General features: G+C 40.3%; 1 protein-coding gene across 2 annotated transcripts in view; it reads left to right on the top strand.

Moving 5' to 3' along the window:
- Window positions 1–9,644, top strand: part of CCBL2 (cysteine conjugate-beta lyase 2) — a 19,844-nt gene that overhangs the window by 1,169 nt on the left and 9,031 nt on the right. The window contains exons 1-6 of one of the 2 annotated variants that reach the window (XM_010182590.1): window positions 1,961–2,016; window positions 3,247–3,391; window positions 6,413–6,562; window positions 7,752–7,838; window positions 9,338–9,352; window positions 9,619–9,644. The exon at window positions 9,619–9,644 is cut by the window's right edge and continues 85 nt beyond it. In XM_010182590.1, coding sequence (XP_010180892.1) covers window positions 1,961–2,016; window positions 3,247–3,391; window positions 6,413–6,562; window positions 7,752–7,838; window positions 9,338–9,352; window positions 9,619–9,644 — 479 coding nt within the window. Of the gene's footprint in view, window positions 1–1,957; window positions 2,017–3,246; window positions 3,392–6,412; window positions 6,563–7,751; window positions 7,839–9,337; window positions 9,353–9,618 lie in introns of those variants that run through there. The other variant, XM_010182589.1, reaches the window with a different exon arrangement.

Below are 9,644 nucleotides of genomic sequence, written 5' to 3'. Positions count from 1 at the left end.
GGGAAAGCAGGAGGTCAGAGTTAGAGCTTGATGAGGACATACCTCTCCTGCTTAACACTGATCTTAAACTCATGGGAACCCTAGCCCTGCACCTAGATACGACTTGAAGATTATCAAGTGATGGCTTAACTGAGCTAAACCAGAAAAGACTCTTTAAGAATTCTCATGGCCTTCTGGAAGAAAATGCAACTTAAGGTATCATTTAAAAATGTCAGTTAATTGGTTGGCTTAAAGTAATAAGGTGGACCTGAACCCCACTGTAAGCTGAATCTGTGAAAACCTGAAAACTAACGCAAGTCTGCTAGTTTTAAAACTAGTTTCAAGGCACAAGAAAAAATAAATAGGAAGACTTGAATCTTTAAATATTTAAACTTAAAATAGTATGAGAGCTCTAAGGGGAAGGCTTGTTTTACTTGTCAAAGTATATTTTTAGCTAAGGAATGTTACTTAATGCAGTTAAAATTTACACTGTAGTTAATTATAAAAGTCGTGCAGTTGATAAGCCTTTGGCTTTTAGCAAGTTGAAACAATTTCAAGAAGAGCTGGGCAATGGAACAGATTTACCCATGGCAGCATACAGAATTCTCCTTATTAACTGGAAAAATTTAAGGTGAGACTTCTTATTCCTTGTAGTACAAGAAGGAATCTGGCACATGAAAAAACCCCACACACGTGCGTGTGGGGCTCAGTCAATAGCACTTGTGTTATTTGTATTTATATAGTACAGCCAAATACTAATCATGTTCACCAAGACATACACTGTAAAATTGGATTCATCTGCTAAACCATATGTGTGTTTTTAAATAGATGCAGTACAGATTACGTAGCCAGAACTCCCTCTTAACTATGGTGTATGTTCTGTGTCAAGAACAGCTTCACCTGTCCTGCTGTCTTAATGGTTTCCTTCCAGAGAACAAATAAAAAGTGTTCTATGCTTGACTCCTCTGGTCTCATAGATCAGGTCAGAATCAGATCTGTAGAGAAGATGTTGGAGCAGAGAAGTATCTGTTTAATTTTATAGCTTCCCATTCTTCAAATCATTATGTATGTAGCAGCTTCATTGCTGTAAACAGCTTGAGCACAAGCATACGCCTGCGTGATGTCTCTACTGAGTCATTCCCATTGATTCAGAGTTGAAACTTGGAGTGCAATGGTGAATGCAGTACTGAGGGACTAGGTAATTCCTATGGATTTTTTTTTTCCAATATAAAGCTGGTTTACAAAGATAGAAGTAGGCTTGTACTTCTTTGTTTGCACATAGGAAAAAATCTGGTCTTTTTCCCTAACTTTCTTTTCAGCTTAAAAGTACCACAACTATCAGTGAGCTTTACTCTGCCTTTATAGAGGTACTCACTGCAAGTCTATTCTAAAGCAGTTTTCCAGGACCTCAATTGAAAGTCTGAATATACAGCAAAAATACGATCTGATGGGGTTTTGCTGTGTTGTAAGTAAATACTTTAAAGTTTTAAAAGTGTGAATGAAAATAGGAAGTAGTTTTACTATTTTGCTCTTACCCATTAATTTAACAAAATTACATAGAAAATGCACGCTTTTGGAACAGGATTGAGCAGGAATTGGGCTAGAAGTAGCAGTCTTTAAGTTGTTAGCATATCATAGAAAAGAAAAAGGAATGTATGTACTCTGTTTTTTATTTAGGTCATGTTTTAAAGCTGTTGAGCTAAATTATACTGCTGCTCCCTCTTTGCTGAGAGTTCAGTGGCTTTAGATAATGTCGAATGAGAATTTCGGACATCTTTGTGTATTTTCTTGTTAGCTTGAATTCAAGCTATTATGGAAGCTTTAATGAAAGAACATGTCTATAGTTTTGTGTAACTGCTGAATTCAGCTGGCAACGGTATATCTGAGGAAGCGTGAAGGAGGGTTTGTCATGCACAATCCAACAATGTACTACTTTGTCTTCCTTAACAAAACGCCTCTGTCTGTTTTGATCTGGCAGACAATGGCCTTCAGACACCAAAACACAAGACGAATTGAAGGCCTTGACAGCAATGTGTGGTAAGTAAAAGGAAAATATCTGCAAATTTCAGAAAATGTCTTTGGCCGATATATTTTCTTTCCAAATTTATAAATAATTGCCAGTAAGAAAGTACATAGCACTTGCTATCTCTGCTGAAATATATTTGGCACCTGCTTCGAAGCAGTGAACCAAATTCTGTTAAAGGTGTTAATTAGTTCCTATTCTTGAGCTTTAAATATTAGGCTTGAGCTCCTCTCTGTCTACTAAACCACGTAAGACAAGTCCAACTCTTGGGCATGGTATTATAAGCTAACTTTCAAATTCAAATGATAATCTTGTTGAGTAATGCATTTCAGTTATACTTGATTTGTGTTTCCCAAATGAGTTGGATTTCTTTTTAAATCCATTACACTTATCTTTGTAATTTAAGCTATTATTTTTAATACACTTTTTTCCTAGGTATTAAATTGATCTCAAAGCAGTATTTCCATGGAATTTTGTTAGTTGGTGAAAACACCGTTTTGGCTTACATTAGTTGAATGTATATATGTGTGTATATCTATATATACACACGGTGTTGTGGTCATCCAGCCTTGAATTAATTTTTAGCAATTTGTGTTCATTTTTGACAGAGCTGTCATGCTGTATGGGTTTGTTTGGTCTGGTGTTTTGTTTGTTTTAAATCTTGTCAAGTTTGAGTAGGGAGGAAAGGGTAAAATGCAAAGCTTACTTCTGAAGGGAGGTTTGAAAAATTGTTCAAGAATCTAAACATTCATATCTGACAGGCTGCTAGGAGCAGTTAATGAATAGTCTGTAACAGTCTGTTGCCTAAAATGACAAAGAAAAAAGTCACTCTGAGGTGACTGGGTAGTTTAAATGATACCTTCACTTGACAGAACCTAGCTCGTAAAGCAGTTAATGTGCCTGTTCTAATTAGGTCTGCTTCATTTTGCAAATACAGTAGTGTCCCATTTCTGCCCATCTCCAGAGTTCCTCTGTGTCTGTGCATGTGCACATCTGAGCACGGTTCTGCTGGCAGAAAAGTTATTCTGTGGATGCAAAAAGCCACCCTTTCTTGGGTTCCTTCTGGCTGCTGTGGTTATTTACCATTGTCCCAGCCCCAGCCTCTCTGTGTGAGCACTCTACTTAAACCCATCTCCACTGCTGTGAGTTTTGCTAAGTGAAATACCTTTTTTGCCTTTTAATGCTAATAAAGGAAAATATAATTTTATCTGGCATGTTAACTTTAAGATGTCTTTTCCCTTTAGGATTGAATTTACAAAGGTGGCAGCAGATCCCTCAATTGTTAATCTTGGTCAAGGCCTTCCTGATATATCCCCTCCCAGCTATGTTAAAGAAGAGCTGGCTAAAGCAGCGGCAGTTGACAGGCTGAACCAGTACACACGAGGCTTTGTAAGTACTGTGGAACTTGAGGACCCAAGTTCAGTGGAGAACATGCCACAGGGAGAAAAGTGACTTCGCTTTGAACTGGTTTTATCTGTAGGTCATACTGTTATGTCCCAAATTAAGTTGATCTAGTAGCCTTACCTGTTATTAATGAACATCCTCTGTGTAGGCTTCTTCAAGCAGAATCCTTCAGCAAGAGCAAAATGGCAGAGCACATCTGGGATAGGCTGTCATTGAAGAGTGAATTAAAGAGTGTAAAGTGTACATTTACCTCCAATTTTGGAGGTGTGAACGTGAATCAGATAGGATAATGGTAGACTGAGAAATACTTGATACCATTTGAGACAGCACCTCTAGGACCAAGAAAAGATTCACCCATAACAATTGGTAGATTTCAGTGGAGATTAGGAAGTGATGAAAACAGTAGGTTTTTGCCCCTGGAAGATAGTTACTACCCATTCTGTAAGTTGGCTTGTAGCGTTTATGTCTTGAGATGGGTGTAAGAGTGTGGCATTTATCATCATCCAAGGCAGGATATCCAAGTGGACTGATAGTGTTTTAGTATAACCACTTCCTTGTTTGGTTTGTCTTTCTTATATTTTGTGGTAAAGGTAAACCATATTGCCCACTTAAGAATCGTGTTAGCATTACTACAAGACCCTGAGGAATCTAATATTTTTCTAGATGACCATCTTATGGAACAGCGATAGAAAAACATTGTATAGACTGACAGGCCAGCAGTTGTATTGGTAGTTGTGGCGTCATTGTGTGTATATTCCAACATAACTTTTTGCCTATTGTCTGACAATCTGCATGCTTTAGAACTGATGGTGAGCAGCAGTGGCCAGCAGCTCCTTAAAAGGAGAAGCTATCACAGCGAGCAGGGTGAATTCCTCACCAGCCAGGGCCAGTCCCACAGTACCTGAGCAAGGCAGGACCAGAGATGTTGGCTGAGGTCAGCCCAGATCACCAAGCAAGCTTGTGGTGGTGAGGTGGGCCTGAGGTCAAGCCAGGAAGTCAATCCACTGGCAATGTTAACCATGGTTAGACATAACCCAGTGATCACTGGGCAGGTCCAGGGTGACACGGCAGGTCCAAGGTCAAGCCACAGAATCAATCTGCAGGTAGGGGCCAGGTTCAACAGAGTCTGTGGCCAGGTACAGGCGTGGCTGTAACTGAATTGCAGACCAGCAAGTCTACTGCACAGCACTTAAATTGAGGTTCTTGACCAGCAACACAGCTCTGAGTAGAGGGCCCAGGTGAGGCTGGTCGGGGCCATTAGGGTGTATTTGGGCACTCAGGGCCCTGGCCAGAACAGGGAAAAAACCCCCAAAAACTCCCCAGTGACTGTATTCTCATTCCATCCCTCTTTGGGTCATTTTGTTTAATCACCTTTAGCGGTGTGCAAAGAGTCTCTGCAAGTGTGAGATACATATACATAGATATACATACACACACACACACACACACATATATATATATATAAATCTATATATAAACTTGGAAGTATAAAGCAATTATTTCGTGTCAGACACACAAAAGATGGCTGGGATTTAGTGAACTTCTGGGCTAAGTATTAGCATGGTTCATCACCCGTAATAAGGTACCTGAAAAGCCTTTGCTCACCAGGCAGACAGGGTTTTGGAGGAGCCTTGACACTGGGAGAAAAGATGCGGAGAGAATGGGCTACAGCCTACCTTCTGACTAGTACTCGCAGACTGATTCTTTAGAAAAAATTGCAAACCAAGCATAAATAGAATTTTCCCAATGCGCACAATTATTCAGTATTTACTTCTGTCACTTTGTTCTTTATTTCCAAATAGTTTTATAATTCCCATGATAATTATCAGTATTTGCAGATATATAAGATGCTGTAGATAGTAATTAAAAAGGAGTTTTTACCAGTATTCCCATTCAGCCCTTGCACAAGCCACTTCTAAGAGCCCAAGTATTTGTGGAACTGAATTTGGGAGGGATGACTATGAATGATGCACATCCACCTGGTAATTGAGACATTGTCTCAGCTGCCTGCAGTGCTTAAACCTGTCATTGACTGAAGGGCTGTGGCCTGTAGAGTGGCCTAAGGTGGTGTGGGTGGTGCAGCATTCCTGTGTAGCTGACACACTCAAGGCAAGAAATGGCTGTTATTTGAATCCACAATGACTTGTCAGCCTTAATTTGTGGTAATATTCTTGTTTACAAAAGGGTTTGTGCTTTTCAGCCTTGTGTGTAGAGGTGCAATGTTTTAATATTTTAGAGAAGGGTTTTTCTTACATCGTTGCATTTTCTCACGGAGCTGTTTTCTATTTCTACCAAGTATCCAAAAGGAAAAAAAAATTGCATTAGAAAACCTGTATTCATACTGAGTAAACAGAATTGTGTTTTATTTCCATATTGTATATGATCTTTGTTGCATGTTTGTTTTCTTGTTCTTTGCACGTTTTGGGAAGAGTACCTTAACTGCCATGTCCCTGTAGGGGACACAAACGGTGAATGGTGCTCTGAGGTTTGGGATATGATTGTATGAATCATCATTCTGGTCACAAGTGCTGTTTATTAGCAGTATATAAACAAAATTATAAGAACTCCCTTGCACCAAATAAATTTTAGTTGTAAGATAACAAAAGAAACAGAAGGAGCTTCAGATGGAAATATGGGCAGGTGGGAACGAGACTCTAAAGGGGGTGAGGATGGGCTGGTGTCAGAGTTTGCCCTTCTCTCCTCCCGTCTCTTGTCCTAGTGATCATATAGGCTACCTGGAGCTATCCTGAGATGTGACAATGAGATAGAAATAAAGAAGCATCAGAGACATAAAAAGAATTTCCTAGTAGAGACAAGTAAATTGAAACCACTTTTCTTCCTCGATGTGCAAAAACTTTGAACCGTGCTACCTTTTAACAGCTCATAACATATTTTACTATTTCAAAGTGTATTATTTTGATACGTGTGGGGAAAAAAAACCCCAGACACAAGCTTTCTATGTTGCCAGGAGCACACCAATCAGTTGCATTTGTTTCCTTTAAACAGGGACACCCGTCGCTAGTGAAAGCCCTGTCTCAAGTGTACGAGAGAGTTTGTGGAAGAAAGATTGATCCTCTCACAGATATCCTGGTGACCGTGGGGGCTTATGGATCTCTCTTTAGTACAATGCAGGCATTGGTTGAAGAGGGAGATGAAGTAAGGTTTTTTTCAAATATTCACACATACTCATATGTGAATTTGCCTGATTTTTATTCATCCACTTTTAAATAGAAGTTAATGTTGGGGCTGCTTTCTGACCTCCATTAATTTGATTTGTTACAGTTGTACATCTGACTTAGTTTCAGAAGCTGCGATCAGGAGACTGTCCTTTGGATGTCTTCCTGTCATCCCCCAACTTACAACCCCCTTCCCTTCATAATTTGGTACCTGTAGCAGTTTCTTTATCACTGTTCCTGTTCGGTGATGCAGTACACACCGATTTCTTACTTGAGAAAACTTGTGGGCTGTTGTCTGCTAAGGTTGGTGCAAAGTGTTGTGGGTGCTTGAATAACCTTTGCGTATCGAGTTGTGTGTTTAACCATTGCAGAGTGGCAGCATAGGTAGCAGAAAAGCCCTTTAATGAAAGGATTGTTAATTTACCGTGCTGGCTGTGATGATTCACCCTTTCACTACTGATGTCTGCCTTTCTGACAATGATATTAAAAACCATTTGTACCTGTGGTGGACATGAACTTTTTGTGCTGTCATGCATTTTGCTTTCAGGTCACTTGTATAATGTACTCTAATCTGTATCTTCTCTTCCTTTTCTGTTGCTCCAGTACTCCTCTTATTTTTGGTAACAGTTCTCTGCTATTAGCCTTTGGGAGCTGCTTGTTGTTGTTTTCCTATTATCTAGCCACCTCACAATTTTCCTTGAATTTGTCCTCCTTTTCTACTTGGAAATTTTCTTCTGATAAAATTTGAGGGCTTACGCTGTTCTGGGATTTCTAGATACTTGGAAACCCTGAAATTTCATTAACAGAATTAGGGCAGCTGTGCTGTGGGTCAACAATTTGCTGTTGCTATCTCCCAACTTTTCCCTGCACCTTCAAATTTCTGTGCAGGACCCAAACATTGCTAATACCATATCTTAATAGTTGTGATGTGTAACAGCAGCCTGTGTGTGTGGCCAAAACTGAGAATTGCTTATCATGCTTAGACTGAGGGCATGGTTGTGTGATGATACAGCGTTGTGTGTTCCTACAATAAGGAACATTCTATAATGTTAGATGAGGATGGAGTGGCAGAAACATTATCAAGTTATAACACCAAAGTAAATCTGCGAATGTGATGGTATCATGCACAGTAAATTCTCTGTTTCTGATATTGATGATTGTAATTTCAGGTAATAATAATAGAGCCCTTTTATGACTGTTATGAACCAATGGTGAAGATGGCGGGTGCAAAGCCTGTTTTTATCCCACTGAGATGTGTGAGTAGCTTTTTAAAAAATATTTATCATATAAAGTTTCTTATCCATGCTCAACACAGTTTGATGAACACCTTCTTGGCAATGCTTTTCTGTATATTTTTTCATAATATCCAGCTACATGAAAATGAGATAGATTGCTATAGTGTAAGTCTGAGACAGTAATAATCAGAATATTTTATTAGTGTTGTAAAAGGTGGAACAGTGTTTCTCACAGAATCCCAGACCGTCAGGGATTGGAAGGGACCTCCAAAGCTCATCCAGTCCAATCCCCCTGCTGGAGCAGGAACACCCAGATGAGGTTACACAGGAAGGCGTCCAGGCGGGTTTTGAATGTCTGCAGAGAAGGAGACTCCACAACCTCTCTGGGCAGCCTGGGCCAGGGCTCTGTCACCCTCACTGAGAAGAAGTTTCTTCTCCAATTGAAGTGGAACCTCCTGTGTTCCAGCTTGTGTCCGTTACCCCTTGTCCTATCATTGTTTGTCACCGAGAAGAGCCTGGCTCCATCCTCGTGACACTCACCCTTTAAATATTTCTAAACATGAATGAGGTCTCCCCTCAGTCTCCTCTTCTCACTTACTTTAATTTGGGCATTCTGAAAGCTGATCAAAATTCCTTTTTTTGGATGTTATCACAAAATGTTTTCAGTGCAAGTAAGGGAAGGAGCATCACATATCAGTGCAATTTATGTGTCTGCTGGTATTCAGATGATTTCAGTTTTGATCTGTCCAGCAATTCCTACAATGACAGAACATAATGTATTTTCCAAAATCTGCTTACTAAATAAGGAATGATGGTGCAGTAGCCATACTTGCTAATTATACTAGAATTACTGTGTTCTTTACTGGTAAAGAGGAGTAATTTTGGTATGGGTTGATTTTCAGATTGGTACTGCTAGCATTATGCTGGCAGCTTGCAAGGATTGCTCTGGATGCAGTGTTGATGCTGTTACCGTGTCCTTGGGTGACTGGCAGCCTTGCATGGGGAGGGTTGAGGGGCTCTTCAGGTAGGGCTGTTGCATGAACACCATGAAATCAGAACAACACAGTGACAAAACCTCCAGGACTGCAGTGGGCAAAGGTGACACTGTTCCTCTGGGTGCCCTCCTTCTAGGGGTGTTTTGAATGATGGGGCTCCTCTGAGTATTTTCTGTTTCACAGCCTTGTTCTCGGTCTGGCCTCTCCCAGTAATGTGCAGGTGTCAGAAGGTTAGTGTGGCCATGCTCTTTGTTCTCTGTAGCAACTGCCCCAAACTTCTGTTGTCCTTGTGTAGTACCACAGCAGCTCCTCAGTGGTGCAGGTATTTAAATGTTTGGCCATTTTCACATAGATGAGGAGGAGGAAAAGACATTGAATTTCTCCAGTGGTCAAGTGTCTGGGAAGGCCATAACCTCTCCTGTCATCTGACTGGGCTTCCTGCATTACACACTGTTATAGTCAGCAGTGTGTAACCAGATCCTGTAAACCCATTCCTGGCAAAGCTTTAAGACAGACAGTGGCCAGGAGAAGACAGCCACTGTCATGGTGATTTACCTTGCTCTTTGCCTCTCGGCCTGTTCCTAGAAGTGCTGTCTCCCAGGAAAGCAGGTCAGATTGGATAAGTTGTCAAGTATGCTTCTGAAATCATCTAAGGGTGATAGTTTGAGCATCTCGGTGTAAGCTGCATCATGCTGTATTCAAGTAACGCATAAATTTATTGTGGGTTTTTGTGTTGGTTGGTGGGGGTTTTTTTGTTCTGTTTTGGTGGTGGTTTTTAGAAAAAAATTTTTTTTTTTTTGTTTTAGAAAAAGGTTGGAAACTCTACATCTAG

The sequence above is a fragment of the Mesitornis unicolor genome, unplaced genomic scaffold (assembly GCF_000695765.1).
Source record: "Mesitornis unicolor isolate BGI_N332 unplaced genomic scaffold, ASM69576v1 scaffold43294, whole genome shotgun sequence".
In the NCBI taxonomy this organism is placed as follows: Eukaryota; Metazoa; Chordata; class Aves; order Mesitornithiformes; family Mesitornithidae; genus Mesitornis; species Mesitornis unicolor.
The sequence above is the reverse complement of the archived record's forward strand: the minus strand, read 5'-3'. Positions and strand labels throughout refer to the sequence as shown.